At 40.0% G+C, this 23,386-nt stretch overlaps 1 protein-coding gene across 1 annotated transcript in view; it reads left to right on the forward strand.

Moving 5' to 3' along the window:
- Positions 1-1,467: 1,467 nt before the first annotated feature.
- The window catches only part of pcp4a (Purkinje cell protein 4a), a 33,332-nt gene continuing 11,413 nt past the window's right edge, over positions 1,468-23,386 (forward strand). The window contains exon 1 of the mRNA XM_022193302.2: positions 1,468-1,754. Within this exon, the coding sequence (XP_022048994.1) occupies positions 1,746-1,754 (9 nt within the window). The 5' untranslated portion in view covers positions 1,468-1,745. The remainder of the gene's footprint in view (positions 1,755-23,386) is intronic.

Consider the following 23,386-nt stretch of genomic DNA (forward strand, 5'->3'; position numbering starts at 1 on the left):
TCTTTCAGTCTGTCTGGATAATCAGACTCCTTGTCTAGCTTGTCTTGAAAAGAGTTTTAATTGGACAACATGAGCGAAATCACCTGTGTGGAAGTACGATAGCTGTGCAGGAACAAACATACTGTATGTTCACCGTATAGTCTGATGCAGTTTATTGATAAAGGAACCAAAGCCTTCTTCAACCAGCTCAACATTACTCAGTATAGTTTGATGCATTAGTACCAACATATTCATTTTTAAAACAAATACCACTGACAGGCACTGACGCTCCGTACATTTTTCTAAAAATACATACATGCTTTAATTTGCCTCAAAGTATTAACCAGTAATGTTGCTTCTTTTGCTGAAACACAGAATATGAATCATGTTTCCATCAGTCTACCTTCTATTCTCTTATTGGTGCTTTCAAGAAGCTTTACAATGACGATTTTTTCTTTATGATGTGGCACCCACATTGAATTATTCATTGCTTATATCTAACATGAATCGGCTTCTATTAATTTAGATTTTGAATGAAGTAACTGGGGAGGATCGTGTGCACAGGTTTTATCTGTGCTTTGGTAAGGAGACACTAAATGATAAATCCCTCAGTGGCATCGGTTTATTGTTCCTTTGTATGAGTATGTATTGACAATAACCATCAAGGGAATAATTTAAAAGATTGCATTCAACATTACAAAAGTAACTTTATGCAAACATTCAATGTAAAAATGCATCTGAAGAGAACATTTCCGACTTCAGTGACAGAAGTATTGCACAAATATTGACCAAACTGTCAAAAAGAATACTGTTTAAGGAGGTCATCCCTCACATTTTGATTTCATTGGCATCCCAGATTCTTCCTCATCTGACCCACAGAAAATCTTCCCAGGAATTATTCTGATTCTTAGACCCTGTGAGCATTTACAACCCCATCTTCATTTCAAATCTGGACCAGATACAGCACCTAACCTTTGTACTAAACCTGCACTGTTTAATGCCTGTGGATTAAGTTATTATGGACAATGCAAGAACATAAAACACAGAAAGGCACATTCAATTTAAAAAAAATCTGCTAGGTTTTTTTGTTTGAAGCCAAAGCAGCTGTGTCTATGAATAAGCTGTGTGTGTTTGCTGTGGACAAATGTGTTTTAAACATGCAGAGGGATGTGTCTCTTGCATCCCCAGAGATACATGACCATGGAGTGGATCCAATTTGAAGTTTTCTGCCTGTGTTCAAGTGAGATTTTTGTTGAAACTTGTATCAGAGTCCTAAGAATATCCATTGTGAGTCAACAGAAGCAACACAATATGCAAGAAGTCCAAGTGAGGTTGAACACCAGTTGAGTGTGGGATATTCCTGCATGCATATTTCCAGATACTAGTGAATCATTTTGTAGGCTGTGGTTAACCAAAGACTGTAGCAGTGCTGTGTTTGTACGTTTTTATAAACCGTGCATTAACATTGTGCTCACAATATTCCAGATCAGGTGGTTGATTTGTTCAGACCGAGTTAATGTTGGGGTGTAAAATTGTTCTGCTTGTAGCCAAACACACGGACTGTGATTAAAAATGTGAAGGCTGGTCTTCAACACTGAAAACGAGGAGACTCGTGCCCATTGGTTTCATGGAGAGGTGGTGAGCAGAGCGGGGCTGGCTGCCTATAAAAGCAGCCAGTGTGAGCGGAGCGCAGCTTGGAGAGACCGAAGCTTTCATTCAGCGGCCGGCGCGCATCACAGACGACTGGAACCGCACTCAGCGCAGCCATGAGTGAGGTAGGAGCTGCTTAACACACCGCTTCTTCTGCTTTATGTTGTTCCTGAGCGTCAAAGGCAACACCAGCTCTCGTATCTCAGCACTTATAGTAAAGTTAACAGAGCAGCAGAAAAGGAAGATATGCGCGACGCAAAAGTAGTGCTGGCTGTGTGGATCCTCCAGAACACCGCGCGTTGTCCTGAACTCTCGGTAGCTCAGCCATCGATATCTCATGCTTGTGTTTGCTCGTGACATGTAAAATACATGACTAGACGATCAGAGTAAAGAATGAAGAATTATTACGTTTAACTCAGCGGTTTGTTTTTATATTTTCCCAAATTTGCCCGGATTTCTATATCTCACACAATAATAATAATAATAATAATAATAATAATAATAATAAGATGAAGAGATAATTGTATAGATTCGCCCACATTTAGGTCATTGCAATTCTCGGAGCCTCAGTAGAAAATAACTGGACTCCTTTTTTTGTTTTGTTTTTGAAGACATTTTATCTTCATCCACGAGGATTTGTCAGGTCTGATGAACTGAAGAACCAAAAAAGAGAAGTCGTGCTGCCTTCTACTGAAACTTTGAATGATAATAGTAATAACGATAACAATAATTTCTGCAAGTTATCTGATAACCAGTTTCTATGCAATCAGTGTCTCATCTGTTTCCATGGCTGTGTCTGGTGTGCAGCTGCAGAAGCTGATTGGTCAGTAACTTGAAGATTTGTGACTTTAGTGAGAGAGTTAAAACAAGCTGATCTAAGTGATAAGTGTCCAACTTCAAATGGCATGCAGGATGTTAGAATCATGAGCCCATTAAACAGATCTTTGCTGGTGAGTGTGTGTGTGTGTTAACATGGCTAACTGACATTTTAATCAGAAACTCAATCCAGCATGAACACACGCTAGACGAAGCAGTAATCTATGCATCCTCTCCTGGGTCTGAGTCATCACCACTTGCATGTGGACTCTGAGGCTCTGGTAATGTCAGGGTGAAGATTAGAAGAAAGAATCTTCACTGGCAAAGAGCACATCCTATAGTCACTGAATTATTCAAAGTTAGCTGCTAACCCGGAGAAATAAAACATCCTCACAGGGTGCACGAGGGAGCACAGGCTCCAAAAAGACCTTATCACGAGTTTGTTCACCCCAAGAAACTGCACTGACTAAAATACATATAGTAAGCCCACTTTTAATATGTCTCCTGCTTCACATGGTCTCCCAGTAGCTGCAGAGTGGAGTCCACGGTTCAGCTTCATCATGTGAAATAGATTGCCACGGCAATTGTTTCAGGGTGGAGTGTTACCTCTTGATCAGTGCTCTCACATCATTTAAACTGCTATGAACACCAGCTGTCACTTCAGTCCTTATGAATCTTTCATTGCACACTTGTGATGTCTTTTTCGTACAGTGTCACATGCACGATCCAGTCACATTGTTGACTTCTTGCAGCCTCTCGTGTGTTGCTTACAGAGGGAAGTTAGAGTCTCATCAATAAGGCATTACACAGAGGAGAAGTCAGGAAATTCGGTTACATCTCATGTCAGTGATGGATTCATATGTGTGTTTAGAGCTAAGGCCCACACAGGAGTATGTTGCTCTGAATGAATAATTAAATGAAAATCAATGGAAAGCCTCATTTACCTGCACACACTGCTCCTCTTTCTTTTCTTTTTTTACCCTGTTCAGACTCCCCCAAAGTTTTCATCAGGATAATTGGCGCTCTCACTTGCAGCAAAGGAGATTCACATTTTTATTGAATCATTAAGATGGGGCCTGTGCAGTTTGGACTATTGTCTAGACTGCTGCTTAATTACACAGCAGTCATTGGCTGCTTTCAAAGCTCTCTGTCATATGAATATAGAGAGGCTTTTTTTCTCTTGGGGCACTTGATCATTTCATCTCCAACGAATACAAGCAGTGTAGTATCGATGAACATGCCTAGAAATGCACTGTAACTGCATTACAGCGAATCCACTAACTCTAAACTGCTTCAGAGCCAGAGAGCACTCACACACATACACACAAGCCAACGTCTTGGCTGCTTAGAACGATAGTATTTTAAAAATCAATACCGCTGTCAAATGAACTCTTACACCACGCCGTGAAGAAATGAAGCCATAACGCACGCAGCCTCGGTTGTGTTGTTCTTACTTGGCCTGATTCATCTCTGGCAGTGTCCACAAACATCAGGCAGTTTGAGGCTCCTGTGGTGTAAATGGCTGCTTAATGTGCAGCCTGTCACCATGGTGATGAACAATTTTGCATTATCCAGCCAATCATCGACTTTGTGTAGCCACACTGTGGACTGGTGTGGAGTTGCCTTTCTGACGTTAATGCTACATATGATGTAGAAATCTATTGTCTGATTAGTGTAGATCTTTCAAACTCAACCCAAATCCAAACATTTCCATTTCATCCTGCCTTAAATAACCAGCTGCTTCTGTATCTTCACAAAGCTGTAATTCAGTGTCACCGTTTTGTTTTATGTCCAGTGACTACAAAATATGTGATCTATCAGTAACGGACGTAATCCATTAGTGGAGACCTCAGTCTGAGATTGCGCTCTGTTGGCTTTTATATTCACTCATCTGATGTGAAAATTTAAGTAAGTAAAATGTATTCATATAGCACTTTTCACAGATACAAAATCACAAAGTGCTTTACAACAACAATAAGAAAAGCACTCGCAGAGCACAATACTAGACTAAGGCAGCTCAGTTGTTGTGATTTTTGACGGCTGAAATCTTGAAAAAAATTTGTGGCAGAAATCCCCACATTATAGAATGTGGCTATTTAATCTAGATATACCCACAAACAAAATGAGCTTGTGCTGAGCGCAGTTGTGTGTTATGCATGCATACGTTATGTACGGATACCACATTGTGTAACCTAAATACACACGTGGACAAAATTGTTGGTACCCCTCAGTTAAAGAAGGAAAAACCCACAATTCTCACTGAAATCACTTGAAACTCACAAAAGTAACAATAAATAAAAATTTATTGAAAATTAAATAATCAAAAACAGCCATTACTTTTGAATTGTTGATTAACATAATTATTTAAAAAAACAAACTAATGAAACAGGCCTGGACAAAAATGATGGCACCTCTATAAAAGATTGAAAACTATTTGACCAGAGTGACATGATTAACTCAGGTGTGTCATTTAATTGACATCACAGGTGTTTCCAAACTCATAATCAGTCAGTCTGCCTATTTAAAGGGAGACAAGTAGTCACCCTGCTGTTTGGTGAAAAGGTGTGTACCACACTGAACATGGACAACAGAAAGCGAAGGAGAGAATTGTCCCAGGACATCCGAAAAAAAATTATAGACAAACATCTTAAAGGTAAAGGCTATAAGACCATCTCTAAACAGCTTGAAGTTCCTGTGACAACAGTGGCTCATATTATTCAGAAGTTCAAGACCCACGGGACAGTAGCCAACCTCCCTGGACGTGGCCGCAAGAGGAAAATTGATGACAAATTGAAGAGACGGATCGTTGGAATTGTATCCAAAGAGCCCAGAGCAACCTCCAAAGAAATTAAAGGTGAACTCCAAGGCCAAGGTACATCAGTGTCAGATCGCACCATTCGTCGTTGTTTGAGCCAAAGTGGACTTCATGGGAGACGACCAAGGAGGACACCACTGCTGAAAAAAACTCATAAAAAGCCAGACTGGAATTTGCAAAAATGCATGTTGGCAAGCCACAAAGCTTCTGGGAGAATGTCCTTTGGACAGATGAGACCAAACTGGAGCTTTTTGGTAAGGCACATCAACTCCATGTTCATAGACTCAAAAACCAAGCATACGAAGAAAAGAACACTGTCCCTACGGTGAAACATGGAGGAGGCTCAGTAATGTTTTGGGGCTGCTTTGCTGCATCTGGCACAGGGTGTCTTGAAAGTGTGCAAGGTACGATGAAATCTGAAGACTATCAAGGCATTCTGGAGAGAAATGTGCTGCCTAGTGTCAGAAAGCTTGGTCTCAGTCGCAGGTCATGGGTCTTCCAACAGGACAACGATCCAAAACACACAGCCAAAAACACCCAAGAATGGCTGAGAGAAAAGCGTTGGACTATTCTAAAGTGGCCTTCTATGAGCCCAGATCTGAATCCCATTGAACATATGTGGAAGGAGCTGAAACATGCCATTTGGAGAAGACACCCATCAAACCTGAGACAACTGGAGCTGTTTGCTCATGAGGAGTGGGCCAAAATACCTGTTGACAGCTGCAGAACGCTCATTGACAAATACAGAAATCGTTTAATTGCAGTGATTGCCTCAAAAGGTTGTGCAACAAAATATTAAGTTATGGGTACCATCATTTTTGTCCAGCCCTATTTCATTAGTTTGTTTTTTTAAATAATTATGTTAATCAACAATTCAAAAGTGATGGCTGATTTTGATTATTTAATTTTCAATAAATTTTTATTTATTGTTACTTTTGTGAGTTTCAAGTGATTTCAGTGAGAATTGTGGGTTTTTCCTTCTTTAACTGAGGGGTACCAACAATTTCGTCCACGTGTGTATGTAGCGGGCGGCAGGAATTGATTGGACTCAAACACCCCCACAATTTAATCAATAAGTCTTTGCATGATTTCTGACACATAGTTCTGATAAATCCTTAGCGGTGGAATTGTAGTAGGATCTCAATCATGTGACTGTAAGCAGGCAGCTGACGTAGTGTTCACTTGTTGTCATAGTTACAGCGATGCAATCTCGCAATGATGCAGAAGTCTTTAACAAATCCATGGATCCAGACTATAAGCTGCATCACTGCCAAAATCTAATCAGTAAGTCCTTGTGTTATTTCTGACATTCTCTGAAAAATTCATCCAAATCTATTAGACCGTTTTTGAATAATGTTGCTAACAGATAGACAAACGGACACCAATCGTCACATAACTCTGATGCGTTCCCTGCCGGAGTAATAATGATGAAAGTAGTAAACTGCTAAAACAGGGGAGCAACAGCTAAAATACAGTGCATCAAAAACAACAAATAAAATAAAACTAGAATAGCATAAAGCGGCTACAGGTCAACCAAAAGCCTGTCTGAATAAAAACATTTTCAGCTGCCTCATAAAAGCTTCACAGGAGTCAACTGATCTCAGCTGTAGAGGAAGAGCATTCCACTATTTTGGTGTGAGCTTAGAAAGCACAGTCACCACGGGTTTTATACTCTGTTAGAGGGACAAGAAATAATTTTTGTTGGCCTGACCTGAGAGCTCTATTTGGGGTGAAGGAGGTTGTCAATATACTGCGGTGTTTGGTGATAAAAAGCCTTAAAAGTTAGCACCAGTAGTTTAACATGAACATGAAAACTGATTGGGAGCCAGTGAAGAGAGAACAGGACTCGGTGTGATTGGTGGCCGCTGTAGTGTTGTTAGAGACTTATTCCTATTCTGTTTAAGCCTCAGGTTGTTCAACAAAACTTTAATTAGATGGCACTCAGTGGAAAGGCTTCAGCCAGCTGAGTGTGGTTGCCAAGATATGTCAGTTCCACTTTTCAGATTTTCAGCTAAAGATAATGATTTCCTCCTTTGCCCAGCTTCTCACTGAGAGATGCACCTATAATAAACAGAACATGGGTAGCTCCGATGTGCCCACCATGCAAAAATGCAGCACTTCCTTGCTGTCTGGGTTTTCCTGTAAAAGTGAAAACGTGGCTGACGCATGGTGAAAGTACGGTAGACTGGTCTTAAAAAAAAAAAAAGGAGATAGATGGAGGCAGAGGGAGCTTAAAAATGAAAGCCCAGCTGCAACTCACCTTCAGTGATTGTACAAAACATCCCTAAACAACTTCTTAGGTTTTCTGAATTCAGCTTGTTAAATCTTTATTCATTTTTGCTCTTTCTCATCACTGAGAGCACTGAGCAGTGAGGATGTCACTGCCGCTCAGCTGGACTCAAATCACTTTGGTCACATGGTGAGTGAGCAGCAGAGCAGACTGTAGAGGCCGGCGGCAGCTTCCACTCTTGTTTAGACTGCATCTTTGCTGAAGTTTATTTTCTGGCTGATTGGCTACTTCAAATTAACCCACTTCTTCAATATTAACCTAATTAGGCCTTTTTACATGGACTTTGTTTGAAAGTGTCAAAGCACAATTCAGGTTTACACCAATTTGGGTCTTATTTTCATAGGTTTGGCCATCATTTTTATCAGCCATGATAACACTGTAAGTGCAGAGATCTGAGAATGTCATCACTGCAATGAAATCTAATGGAGCAAGAAATTATATTGCAAACAGACTAAACCAACTTAGAGGTAAAACTAAAAGAAAAGGATTGATTCTTTTGTTTGTTGTTTTGGCCTTGATTCACACTTGAAATGCGGTTTATTGCAACTCTTCATTTAAAAGTCAATGCTGAGTCTTTGGTTTGCAAAGAAACAAACTTTTATCTTTTATGCTGAGCTCCTAACCCTGCAGACAAGGAGCTAACATGACTGTAATGAATAATTCCTCATTGTACAGGGAACACATTGCACAGTCTGCTGATAACATCTGACAGCTCGCTTCATCGCAGGAATGTTGCCACGTTTCCAAATATCATCTTATTAAGTTGGTGGTGTCCAAATGCCGTTGCATGCAATCATAGCCAAGAGGAAGATGGCCAGAATTAAAAGTCAAGTTGCAGTAAACTAGATTTATCCCGTAGTTTCTCAGATATCTGACATTTCAGTGTTCCCATTCCATTAGCATAACTGAGGCAGCTTTTGGTGTCAAAATGTGCAGCACATGAAGGGTTTTAGTGGACAACTCTAGCTGTTAAAAGCTAATGCACACAGCTCTGTAGTCAGACGTGGAAATGTGATTTTCTTGTAATGTGTCTGTCATGCAGCTGCAGGTTAATTGCAGCACACTGTGCTTAAGTGCTGCTTGACATTAGATTTTGTAGGATTTGACTGGCCTTCGGAGTGTAAAGTCATTTTTAATTTTATGCTGATGACTCACTTTGGGTTTGTTGGTGGGGGGCTGTACGGCGTGTGAATAATTAAATGGCATTTTCTTAGTCATCTGTTGAAAATCTGTTTGAAAATGTAATTATTGAGAGATGCCCATAGGCAGTATTAAAGGGGATATCCTGTTTTACTGATGACCGCTCCTTCAATCAGTGCAGCAACATTTAAGTGGTCTCTTGCTGTGTTCACCTGCCCTCCTACTTTAATTACACTCAGATTGGTGGCTATGGCGGCTACTTGGCAAAGCCGTTTGTTTCATCATCCAGAGTGGACTGGAGCCCTTTTAATTTAATGAGATAAGAGTGTTAAAAGATGCTGATCAATGTAGAAAGGACAGTAAGCTGAGTGGGGAAAAGTTTGGGATGAGTTTTCCTTAAAACCCATTTTTTGCTGACTGAAGGCTGATAAAGTGATTGAGATCTGGACCAAAGTGGTGATCAGAAAAAAAAGCTGCAGCTACTCTGGAGGAAACGTTCAAAGATCATTTTAGCCGTGTTGATTTAATGTGATTTCTGTTCTCACTTGACTGTAAATATGAACACATTTTAATCTGCAAATTTCTGTGATTTGTTGAGAGGTGTGTACACTGACCCTAATCCCGCTTTAAACAATGAACTGAGATTACACTGAAATAATCTGTAATCCATCTAAACTGTCAGCAGGGTTTGGTGGTGCCATCGCTGGCAGTAAAGCCACCTCCAGGGTAATCCTGGCCTTGGCCGAGCTTTGCAGATGGAAAATGACAAATATCAGCGAGTGCAGAGTGGGATCGGAATGGTCAACACAGGAGCAAATAGAGAAGATTACACTTAAACTGTCAAGACAGGATCAGTGCTACAGTGGCATTATCAGCTTTTGCGCAGAACCTTACAGATAGGTTTACCCCAAGGCTCTTAAAATGTCACACTTCATTTCTCAGGAGAATTGCACATAATCTCACAGAGGGGAGCTGTAACATTCACATTCTGCCTTATAATACACTGGAGACCACTGCTCGATTCAATCTGCTGCCTTACAAAGATTATTCCCTTTCCAATTTACAGCACAGTAGCACACCTTACCCCGACTTAGAAGAGGAAACTGTGCACTTAACCTTTATCTGATTAAAACAGGAGTCAGCTAAAGGCACTCAAATCATAATTACAGCTGTATAGGGATGTTTTTATAAGAAGAAATTAGCAATAAAAACAAAATTTCACAATCTCAAAGCTAGTGTTAGGATGTGATTAACAAGATTAATTAGAGGCTTTGTAATTAATTCATCACAATCTCATTTTGTCAAAAGCAGTATTTGACATAATAAGCAAAGTTTTTCAATTCAAATAAATTTTGCTTGATGACTGAATCAGTGAATAGACACATACTACCATTTATATCATATCTGATGCATGAATTTCTGAGACCTCTACCTCATTAACATAAGTACTTAAATAATTAGGACAAAACTAATTTCTATTTCTAAAATCAACATTGTTGTGAGCAAGAAGTTGCCAAAACTGTCCAATGTATCAAATGTGATACAAAAAATATATTATAAACAAAATTATATGGCAATTTTTTTTCTGGATTTTGTTAAAGAGGTTAATAAACATCTCAGTTAAAAAAACATTGAATTTTCTGTCTATTTACCGGTAGGCCAGTCTTTACAGGGTGAAACAACAAAAATGTTCATGTTTCATTTGTATTTATCTCCATTTTTCATCTGTTTACTACATTCATAGATCCCTGCAAACTTAAAGTGCAATTATAGCGATTATATACAACATTTGAAGACTTTTGAAAACTAAAACACTTTCAAAGTCTTGTGGTCTATTATGGGATGGCTACGCCGTTAGCCGGTACCAGGACTGTCATAGCTAACATTAGCTCTGGTGCTAATATGTTTTGCATTGAGGTGATACCGTCGGCATGAAGCGCTGTGATGACAAGTAAACTCTTTGTTGCACAATTTGCACTCAACCACGCTTTTATCCAAGCTGCCATCAGGAAGTTTATTAAAAGAAAACTTTCTGCTCAACAAGCTCAATGTGCTCTCGTCTTCTTTCACTGCTCAACACAAACTTTCTTACGCGCTGACATCACTCCTGTGTATCTTCTTCATGGCTGGCAAACAGACTTTAGGTTCATTACCGACACCTTACAGGCTGTTCATCAATGTTACTGAAGTGTCAGAAATTAGGGAACTGAGAAAGCTGCGATTAAATGCATTATTTTTTTTAAAGAGTTAATTTTTCTGTAGTTAATGAATCAAAATTAAATTTCCAGCCCTACTCAAAACATTTCTTTTTGGCTTGAGATCCATGCATTTTCATCACTGAACTGGTTCATCACACCACTCAGCCGCTCGTATTCCCACCATCCGTCTGTGGGCAAACACAAACCGAAGCTGAGACTCCACGGGGTGTTTGTGTACCTGGAGAACAGGATAGATCGTGAGCTGCACCTGATCCCTGTCAACTTGTGCAACAGAGCGGTTTATATATAGCTTATTGAACTTTTTAATTATGTCTACAGAGTGTTTGTGGTTGCTTTTTAAAAGAGAGAGAAGGAACATTGTGTAGAGTTTGATGCATGCTGCTGGGTGGCCCACGCTCCTGCCTAATGCATGCTAATGTCCTTTGGGAAAACCATGCTGCTGTGCCATTAGTTTGACTTCAGTAACTCCAGTAGGGAAGCAGTACTGCTTGTTCTTAATGTTGTAATGATGCTGTTAGACATCTTTAAATGAGAGAGATGTTTGCTGCTGGATAAAGCTTTGGAAGATTTTGACCAAGCCTTCACACCAACACAGTGGAAGTAAATCTAAAACACTACGACCATTAAGACTGGTGAAGTTTTATCATGAACAAAATAACGAGAGATTTCCCCCTTTAAACTCCAGCGTAATGATGACAGTCTTAGAAACACAGATTCAGACAGAAGAGTTTCAAACACAAGGTGATTCTGGACTGTTCTTCTTCAGGAATCAGCTTCCAGCTCAGACATGTGAATAAATTAATTACTCCAATAGTATAACTTAGTATTGTGTAGTGTAGAGTATTTTTACTGAGTTGGAACATAGTGATGGGTGAGCTGGTGTGCAAGAGCTGCAGTGAGTGGGGAGAGGAGAGTAAAGATGCAGGGAAGCAATGAAATGGTTACATTTTAAGTCAAAAAGTGATCATTTTCTATGTAAAAACAAAATCTAAATATGTAACTTTAACATGCAGAGATGAACTTCCATCTAAATGTTAGCAGGTTGTGTCATGATCAGGCATGTGAACCCAAGCAGCAGGCACAGACAAGTGGGTGAGAATAATAAAGATTTAATAAAAAAAAATAAGAATGAATACGAACAGAAAACACTGAATAAAGGAAGCCGGGGGGAAACTGCGGGAGGAGAGGTAAACTGAACTAAACTAAGGGCGGACCTGAAGGCCGAGTAGAACTAAACATAAAACAATAACCAAACTACGGGGTAGGGAGACTCACGGAAGTCCTGGGTTGGGAAGGAGGAAGCGGGCGGAACAGCTGGAGCAGACGGAAAGAGGTGGCGAGGGCAGGGAAACAGGTAATACGTCCAAAGGGGAGATTGAGTCCAGAAAGCGGCGTGCAGGAGATGAGGAACGGTGTGCAGGGTTTAGCTGAGTGCGTCGTGGCGTGGATGATGGAGCATGGAGCATGGATGATGGAACAATGAACCGGCGGTGAGTTGTGAGGGGAGTCGGGCTTATGCCGCGGCTGTGCAGGGAGCACAGCCGCTCATCATTGAACTGATGAGCTGGCCCACTGGAGCAGGAGGGCGTGACAGGTTGTTTTGGACCATTTGCTGAAATTACTATTCTATCTTTTAAATTCTTTTTCTTTTTTTGTTGGCAGAGAGTCTTGTCTTTTCCAGACTAATGGCTCAATGGAAACATAGTCCATCTTTAGAATTGGAAAAGTCTAATTTTCTTATATTGCAATAAACCTAGAGGGGGTTCTATTTACTTCCATTGTGTTGGACAGAAGTAGAAATCGCAAGAATTGAAATCTCAAAGCCAACAATGTCTGCTGGATGTTGTTGGTGAGGGAGTAATAATTCATCCATCCATTATCTATAAACCACTTAATCCTTATTTGGGTCACAGGGGTGCTGGATGAAGGTGACTTATGGGCTACATATAGAGACAAACAATCACACTCACATTCACACCTACGGACAAATTAGAGTCACCAATTAACCTCAGCATGTTTTTAGACTGTTGGAGGAAGCTGAAGAACCCAGAGAAAACCCATACTTGAACACGGAGAACATGCAAACTCCATGCAGAAAGATCCCAGGAAGGCGGGGATGTGAACCAGGGGTCTTATAGCTGCAAGGCGAAATGTACTAACCACCAACCCACTGTGCAGCCCAGGAGTAAAATGTCTTTTGTAGTTTGGATGGTGTGATCAAATATTACTGATTTCTGAATTCTGCATTGAGCTGATGTTCCTGTATCATTAAATAAATGTATTTTAAGGTGAATGAAAGAGCAGTTAAACGTGCCTAGAGAAAAGTGTCCAAACCTGTTAGTCTGAACTCTGCAGCTGGTTGTCAAAGGCTTGGAGAAACATAAGTGACTTTTTCATACCAGAAACAAAAGCAGACCTCTTTGATCCCTACATTAACCATTTTAACTCTTAAACTCAGTCAGCCTACAAAGATAACTGTTACTGTTTTAACATGCCTCATAGAGGGAGGTCAGAATGAACGTTTATGCTCTCAGTCACTGCAGAGCCACTGTGATCGTGCCTCCTTTTTACTTCCTTCTCTTTCTTTCTGAAAACTGTTTTCATGATTAATACAACCAATTAATTTCAAGTCAGAGCTGTCATGTACTCACTTACAGAAAATGTTGCAATTCTTGTGCAAAAGAACAGGACACCTCCAATATTCCACTGTCACACAGACAGCCTCTGTCATTTGCTTTCTTTCTCTTTTTTTTGTCAGGAACACGATTTCAGGGCGGACAGATGTTGAATAATGCTACACTACTGTCTCTGGCTGCTTTGTTGTGGGCAGTTAATGAGGCTGAAACGTCAAACATCCACTGGAGTCCAGTGTTCATTAGGAAGCTGTTTTGCCTGTGCAGCGTGTCGTGTACTAATGGGTTTTGGCAGCTGATAATATACTGTGACTATACAGTGACAACCTTCTGAACTACACACTGCGAGATTGTTAGAATGACGTAGTTTAGCTCATTTATTTCACACAGGAAGAATGTTACTCATCTCCGTAATAAATATGGAAATACTGAAGTCGGATTGAAAACAAATCTAGCCTCAGACACTTGTGCATATTCTTAGTGTGAAGTATGTACTTATGAGTGTGGGTAGTTAGCTTCATCTCCCTACAGATCTCTCTCCTTCTATTCTCCTGTAACAATTTAAAATGTCCAACAGAAAGCTGTTGGCATTTGTAATTTTACATAAATAGATCAGAACAGAACTCTGGCTCTGTGACAGGCAATGAACACGGTGAAGTTATGTTACGATTGACGTAGGTTTGTCTGTTTGCAGCATTACTCAAAAACAGAATAATGGATTTTGATGAAATTTTCAGGGAAGGTCAGAAATGACACAAGGACCAACTGATTAGATTTTGGCAGTGATGTGGCTTATAGTCATATAGTCTTTCTGAAATGCAAGATGTCGTCATGGCATCACTGTAACAACAAGTGAACATTATGTCAGCTGCCTGCAGATGATCACATGATTGAGATCCTACTACAAATCAACCACTGCGGATTGATCGGAACTTATCCGTCGGAAATGGTACAAGGAACAATAAATGAAACTCTGGGGGTGTTTCTGAGTCCCATCAATTCCCACTACATATTTAGGTCACATGATTCGGTATCCATACATAATGTATGCATAACGCACATCTGTGCTCAGCGCAAGGTAATTTTTTATTAAAGATTTCATCCGTCGGAAATGATACAATGACTGAGCGGCCTTGATGGGGTACGGCACTCTTTGAGTATGTTTCTTGTTGTATTATTTATTTGGTGAATTTTAAATATTTACCCTATTTGCAGTTTTCAGGGCTACTGATATTGACTATCAGTAATCAAGAAAGCAATATATATGTAGTAAAAATAAAAATCTTGGTGTCAAAATTAGAACAAGATAAGCACTCAGAGAGCACAGTACTCCGCCAAGGCTGTTCAGTCGTATGACTTCCAACGGATGAAGTCTTTAAAAATTTTGTGATGCACAGCAGTTGATTTGCAGTTGAATCCCAATCATGTGATCGTCAGCAGGCAGCTGACGTAGTGTTCACTTGTTGTCATAGTTACAGTGACACTGTGATGGAATCTCGCAATGATACAGAAATCATCTTTAACAAATCTGTGGATCCAGACTATAAGCTGCATCACTGCCAAAATTTAATCAACTGGTCCTTGTGTCATTTCTGACCTTCTGTGATAACTTCATCCAAATCCGTGGGCCCGTTTTTGAGTAATATTGCAGACAGACAGACAAATGTATGCCGATCGTCATATAACTCCGCTGCATTCTTTGGTGGAGTAACCATACAAACTCCAACATGGATGAAATGCTTATGCTTATTTCCGTGTACATCAAATATTCATTCGTCATTCTTCTTAGTTTATTTGACTTGATGATGTTGAGGAAGAGGGTTGCTGCTCAGTGATGTGTCAAGTTAAAAAAAGGTTGGGAAGTCGTAATTTGGTACTTTCATTTTGGTCTTCTAACAGCAGGTGTAGCCTGTTAGCTTGTTACCATGTTAAGTGAAGACGTATACATCATATGGAACCCACCGTGCTGAACACTAAACTGCTGGTGTAGCTGGTGCTTCTACTTTTGTTAATATGAGCTGATGTTAGTTTTTCACAGAGCCTCAGTGCTGTCTGTAGGTTATTGATCTCGTTTTGGGTCTTTGATGCTGTAAATGCGGATGTTTTGCTCACCAACGAAGTTCAGTTTTTAACTTTGCTCCAGCTGAGCCGTAAATATCCCAGTTAGACATCCTATACACTGTATAGGATGACTAATAGTAGGTTACTTTAAAAAAAAATCTCTCAAAAACAATGATGTTAAGTAGTGTCTAATGAGGGTTATTTCATGAGAGAGGAACAAGAATGCAGTCCGTCATTGTGGCATCACGCTGCTCTGTCAGTCAATCATCCCTCAGTGGTGTCACTCATTCAACACTGTCATCCTCGTTTCCAGTCTGGTGGTGGGAAAACTGCTCTGGAGTTGTAATGGTGCTGGGATGAGCTGTCTGTGACCTACTTCTGCTGTCTCCTCGTTAAATTGTTAATAGATCCTGAGTGCAGCATGGAGTCTCTCTGGGGAGCCCGAGCTACCATAAGAACCAAAAATAGCCCTCCCACACACTGGGAAGGTAATTTATTTATTTTACCAATCCAATCCATGTCCACACCAGCCTCATGCCAGGGTAAAGTTTTATTAGATGAATGTGGGAAAATATATGAGCATGACATAAGAAAGCAGTGATAGAAGCAAGAAACTGCAGTCATCCTGTCTGTGTGGATCCAAATTTGACCTTCTGCTGATGCTGAAAGCCAATCTGCTGCAGAGCGACAGCTGTATATAATTCATCTGCGTGGATGCACTCTGCACCAATAGCATCTCAAATCAGTGAAAAGAAAAAGTAAAAATGCAATAAAATTAACTCAGCTATTTAAATGTGACTGTGCACGGACAGAAGATTCCTATATTTCAATATACTTTACTTCAACCCCTGAAGATTCTTTAAAACAGGAGTGTCAAATTCATTTCAGTTCAGGGGCCAAATTCAGCTCAATTTGATCTCAAGTGGATCAGACCAGTAAAATCAAAGCATAATAATCTATAAATAACGACAGCTCCAAATATTTCCCTTTGTTTTACTGCAAAACACTACATTCTGAATGTTCATATTTAAGGAATTATCTTTTACAAAACATTATGAACATCCTGAAATTTCAGGCATAAAACATTATGCCTCAGTTATCATTTACACATTAAAACCTAAAGATCACAGTTTACAAAGGGACAAAACATTTAGTCACAGGTATCTCAAACTGAATGATATCGTGTTTTTACTTTATGACCAAAACGACAAAGGTCAGACAAAACAAGACGAAATATTCCAAAAATGAGACACAAAATGACACAAGAACAAAAAAGAAAGAGACAAAAAGGTAGACAAAAAAGCTAGAAAGCAACAAAAAATGGCCAAATGACAAAAATTAGGGAAGAAATGACAAAAATGAGAAACAAAATGACAAAAAATAGACAACACAAGTGAGACAAAACACAAAATGACAAAAACAGTACAAAAAACAACGAATAAAGGGAAACACAGAATGACAAAAGACAAAAAGGAAACACGAAACCGAGAAACAAAACAACAAAAAAGTGAGACAAACAACAAAAATCAGACAACAAAAGGCAACAAACAAGACAACATATTCCAAAAATGAGAAACAAAATGACAAAAGAACAATGAACAATATTGTGTTCTATTTTATGATAAAAACAACTTGTCATGGTCGAAAATTTGTTTTAAATTTAGAGTTTTACAAATTTACAATTTGCAGTTAATGTCGTCTCTGTAATTTTTACACTTTCTGAAGTCGTCTCGTGGGCCGGATTGGACCCTCTCGTGGGCAGTTTTTGGCGCTCAGACCACATGTTGGACACCCCTGCTCTGTAGGATCTTCAGCCCCTGGATGCTCAACGTCCAAGTTTCATATCAGTGTATAAGCAGCAACAGTAGCCACAAAAGACAGCCACACAAGACATGTTTTGGATAAATATAAGCTACCAGATTTATCCATATAACCTTTAGGTTAAGTAATGATAAATGATCCATCATGTTTTCTTGGGTAGAATCACAATGATGCTGTTTGTCACAGTCACTAGATGTCTCATAGCTGAGTATTGTACAGAGCCACACATAGAAACAGTCCTACATCACATCATGCTGGATTCTGATCCATCAGCTCAAGGGTGAACACAATAAACATTGAAGTGTTTATTCAGCTTTTTTACTGTGTTAGTCAACCGTCGCAGACTGGGGCGCACACTCCACGCTGTACAGAAGGACATCGTCATTAGCGACATAATTATCATCGCTGCCATCCATTTGTCAAGCTCCCTCTGTCTCGAGCATATGGGACTGGAAGCAGCAAACACTGTGGTTCTTCCTCAGAGACTGTGACAGCACAACATCCCTGCACAAGCTGATCACGAGCTGCCTCTCACACCAGCCAACAGCACAGCGATGGATTCAGTTTAGCTCAGCATGAAACTGGCACTGAAGGCGTGTGAGACTCATGGTCTTCTCTCGTCCAGCTTCCTAATGAGGAACTGTGCCGTTTGGCAGAGCTGAAAAAGTGTCTGGTGCTCGGGATTTGTGTTGGTGTTTTGTGCTGCAGGATACATCAGGTTAGAAATGCCTGTCACGGCACGTGTATTACTGAAAATATAGATGGCGATGTGGAAATGGATCTGTTCAGTGAGTTAAACTCATCATGAAGGAAATATTCAAAGCTTGAATGGAAGTCAATGAAGTTTCTGTTTCTGGCTTTATGCCAAGCCAGCTTTTGATGGATTGTCATAGAATTCATTATAGATGTGATATCTAGAAAGTTCAGAGGATGAATCCTTATAATGAAAAAAAAATGTCATTGGAAGTGGACAATTTTTTTTTTGGCCAGATATTTTTCTTGTTATGGATAGTGGTGTTATTATTATTATTGTTGTTGTTGTTGTTGTTGTTGTTATTGTTATTGATATATTAATATTGATAAATAATATTTTCCTGACAGTGCTTTTGAAGCTGACATTTTTGTTTTTGAGGACCTCTGTGTAACTTTTTTAAACTAAAGCCTGAGGGTTAATAATCCTGTTTGTTTGACTCTGATGAGCCACAACATTAAAACTACTGTCAGGTGATTATTGAGCTTTACATGAGAAATGCAATAAATACAAGCCCTGAGGTTAGAATTTGAGACTGGATGTGATGATTGAGGGGTAATTCTGACTCAGACCTCAAGGACACTACACCCACCAACAAGGTAGTGACTTGGCAATCACAGGGTAGCCATCACACCCTGATTTATTGTTGGTTTTGCTCTGAATGGGACCATGATTTACTAAGTGAACAGCTTGCTGTATTGGTGGTGTAGTGACTGAAACCATAAACTCTTCTCATAGACTTCTATACAATTTAACTTCACCCCCTGCTGGCGGTTGGAAAGAATGAAAATAATTTATGTCTAAAGATCTGAAATTTTAAATCAAACGCCTCATAAATAATTCATCTACCAAATAGCAGTTATGTGTTCAGTATGAATTCGGGAAACCACCTCTGAATACTGCACTATATGGAAGCTTCCCAGTGGACGCAGCCCACTGTAATTGGTGCCAGAATATCAACTCTCCTCTCTTTAGCAGACAGGTTTGTGCAGTAATTCATCACATCTGCTACACTGAGAGATTTCCTGTCACCCACCGTACTCTGAAATTAATTTGTGAGAACACTCCAGGTCACCCTGGGATGGGATGCTGCAGCCACACTGAGTTAGGCCAGAGTGGTGATATGAGGATATAGTGCTGGTATTTTTACATTAAATGCTGCTTAGTGCAGCTTTAACACATGGATAGTTCTGGCGTCTTGTTACATCACACATCTTTTAACCCACCATGAACTACAGGTTCCTTCTGGTTCTTCCAAAGCCCATAGATTAAATATATTTAGGTCCCAAATAGCTGCACTCAAATATAGATTAAGAAGACTCCTCAGAGCTGAGAACGACCAGCCTGGAAGGCTTAGCATGGCCGGAGCTCATCTTTCTAATCACCCTTTTAAAGGGACTCGTTTTTTTGTTATCATTTAATTTCACCTTCCTTTCATGATTCTTTATACTTCCTCCCCTTAACTGCAGTTTAAAATCTTCTGTGAACCATTTTTGCAAAGCTTTTCTGTGGTGGTATCTCTAAAAGTACTATAAACGTTCTTACTTCTCCTTTTCTTCAGTCTTTCTAATTATAAACAACAAAAGCTTGTGTGGCATCTGCTCCTGTGCTAGAATTAATCACCATGATAGCAGCTTCCCAGCTTGGCGTCCCTGCCAGCTTTAGTGTCATGTGTGATTCTGGAAGTGAGGTCACAGCTGACAGGTGTGAGGGTTATTGAAAAGTGGACAGACACTTGAGTTCAGATGTGCTACACTGACAGCTCATGCTTGCATGAATCACTGTGAATCACTGTCAGGCCTTTGACCCATTTTTACTCATATAAATACTACTGAATCATCATTTGTGTTCAGTATCTGGAGGCAGCAGGCTAAAGAACTTATCTTTCCATCAGCCTCAAACTTTAGGACTTCCTCCTGTCTTTAGCTGTCTCATTGTGATGTAGACGAGATTTGATTTGAGTCCCTCTGATTTGATACCGAATGCTTAAAAACAGTCAAATAGAGGAATGATGCAAAACTGCCAGACGACTCTTCGCTAGATTAGATAAGGGGCAGCACTGGCAAATGCAGCAATCAAAATAGACTCTAGATTCATTGTACTTCAAGTGAAACAAGAAAAGCACTCAGAGAGCGCAGTGCTCCGCCCAGACTGCTCAGTCATTGTATCATTTCCAACAGATGAAATATTTAAGAAAAAATTACCTTGCGCTAAGCACAGGCATCTGTTATGCATGTGTACCGTACGTTATGTACAGGTACCGCATCACGTGACCTAAATAGCAGTAGCGGGCAGCTGGAATTGATGGGACTCAGAAACACCCCCACAATTCAATCAATTGTTCCTTATAACATTTCAGATGGATAAGTCCTGATAAGTCCGCAGCACTTCATTTGTAATAGGATCGCAACCATGTGATCATCAGCAGGCAGCTGACGTAGTGTTCACTTGTTGTCATAGTCACAGTGAAGCCGTGCTGCTATCTCGCAGTGATACAGAAATCTTTAACAAATCTATGGATCCAGACTATAAGCCACATCACTACTAAATCTAGTCACTTGTGTCATTTCTGACCTCCCTTGAAAATTTAATCCAGATCTGTTAGTCCGTTTTTGAGTAATGCTGCTAACAGACAAACAGATGGACAAATGTATGCCGTGTTCCTTGACGGAGTAACTATTGTGCATTCAAAATTGAAAAATCGGGACAATTGGCCACAAAACATACAGGTTTTAATGTATGTGAATCACAGCTAAGTTTGTCATGGTTCAAAGTACATCTACGGGTTAATAAGTTCCTCCAAGTGACCTCTGACTGCAGGACTCAATCTTTATTATATTGTGTAAGCCAATAAGCTACATGTAATTACTTTTCTCCTGTATATTAAACTAAATTTCAGGATATCACATTGGTTCCAAATCAGCATTATACCATTTCACTGTTAAGGCAAAAACTCTGAAACTATCATGTGTCAAAAGTACTGGCGCTGTCCGGTAATGCTAAAGATAAATAAATTCACAATCATTGGGTAGATATGAGGTGATGATGGCCCTCCTTCCTCCTGGCCCATAGATGTGGAAGTGATCAGCGATGATTCCAGACATTTAATAGGCTGATAACATCTCAAACAGGTGAAGGATGCTGCCAAGTGGAAGGATGTACAAGGACAATGGTTCTGATACAGAGCCTTGAGGACTCCCACAGTACAGCTTATGATGGTCATAGATGGAGTTGTATTTAAATGAAGCTGTGTTTTAGTATCAGCTATCATTAGCCACCGTAAGCTCCAGATGATAACTCACCACATAAGGCTGAAAGTTAGTTGAGCTGAGTCGGTTATAATCTGCAACCTGAAAGTGAAAATTCACTGAATCCCACACAAGAGTTCTTTAATCTTACTTTAAAAGACAGTGTGAATGTCTGATTAGATTTTTCATGTTCATGTATGAATTTATTTCATTCAAACTGTGGACAAGATGAAGACATATCTAGGACACACAGAATATGCCAGCTGTAACATTGCTGTACATTTCTTTGCCCAACTTAAGGGAAATATGGTGTACTGATCCCTTTGCTGAACAAAGACTGAACAAACCTCTCCACCAGGCATGAGACATCTCAGACATGGTGAAGCTTTTGCTTCTGACAGTTTGTCTTTGACTCATCCTCTTGGCTGTGCAGCATTTCATATATCAGATGGAATCTTCTATGTTGTGTTTGATTTTAAGCAAAATGCAAACATCAGCACTGCTGCAGCTCCTGTTTTATCATTCAGAGTTCTGATGTAGACTTTGAGTCCTTTGTTAGAAATGCTGCTAGCGAACACAGCAACAATACTTCCTCAGCTGCTAGAGGAGCACAGTGATGGGAATCAGGCAGTGCCAAGCTCGAGCAAAGGCTTAGACGGGCCATGACAAACATCTCATTTGAAATTCACTCATTGCTCCTGAAAATCCTCATATGAATTTGCAAATGCAAATGCTCCCTTCTTCTGGTTGTTTTTTGCACATTTATTAGGCACAGTAAAACAAATAATATGCTGAAATAAGAGAGATGAGGCAGCCATTGGAGAGGAAAAATTAAGCAGGAAAGGGAATGCTGAGGGGAAATGTAATCCATGGAGAATTACATTAGGACTGGAGCTGCTATGTAAAGTTCTCACTATATGGCAGCAAGAAAACTGCACTACTGTCCATGGAAGAAAGTTTTTTTAAAATGTGGATATGTTCACATTGTCGCTATAAAACACAAATATTTGACACCATTAACAATCAGATATTTGTTTTGTATATCATCTAATAAGGCTGAATATATAATATTTTCAGACATTTCAGTCTATGGTGTCTGATGAAAAATCTACATCGATTCATCAAATATGTTTATTTTAAGCTGCTTTATAGGCTTTATTGCATTACTATAGAATAAATACAGATCACATATTACATCTCCATCTTCGACTCAGAGTGAGAGACAAAAATAATCTCACTCCCCCCCACCACATCCACACAAAGCAGCCACACCTCCTCTTACTGTGATCAGGGAGATTTTTTAGCCCCCTCATGATGTCTACGTATATTCTCCAGCTGAAATGTGTCCTAATATGGAAAAAAGTCCAACTCTTTGAACTTGGATTAGCTCATATCTGTTGGTGGGTCTCCAGCTCTGGTCCATCTGCTTAGAGCGTTAGAAGATCGACCAAAAGGATGGATCTAGAGAAAAGAGAGACATGGAAATGAGAAAAACGGAGCTAAATGATTGAAACAGGCATTCAGAAGTTGTGACCTGCAGCTGGTTATTGATTTCAGCTCGGCGCATTTGTCTTGATTTCTCAATATTGTGCTGCATCTTCACAGGGCACCGAGACAATCACTCAAACATTATTGTAGCTCTGCTCCCGGACGTCCTCTCTGGTTGTCTGGCTGAACGCTGGCTGGTGGTGGGTGGAGGTGTGATGTATGGCACCGTCGCTCCTGCCCCGCTGAATACCAGACCACAAGCAAGCCATGAGATTCAGCGATGTGCCGGCCGGGATTCCCAGCGGCATTGACTCACTTTGATTTCCGCGTGTAAACAGAAAAACAGATGGCCACGATGCTAAACAAGTTTCTCTTCCGCTGGCTGTCTGATGGCACACAGGGACATGGGGAGGAAGATGTCGGGTTTTATTTTTGCTTTGTTCCCGCTTGACTCGCACACATCAAAACTGCCTTG

Source organism: Acanthochromis polyacanthus, chromosome 17, assembly GCF_021347895.1.
Source record: "Acanthochromis polyacanthus isolate Apoly-LR-REF ecotype Palm Island chromosome 17, KAUST_Apoly_ChrSc, whole genome shotgun sequence".
Taxonomy (NCBI): domain Eukaryota; kingdom Metazoa; phylum Chordata; class Actinopteri; family Pomacentridae; genus Acanthochromis; species Acanthochromis polyacanthus.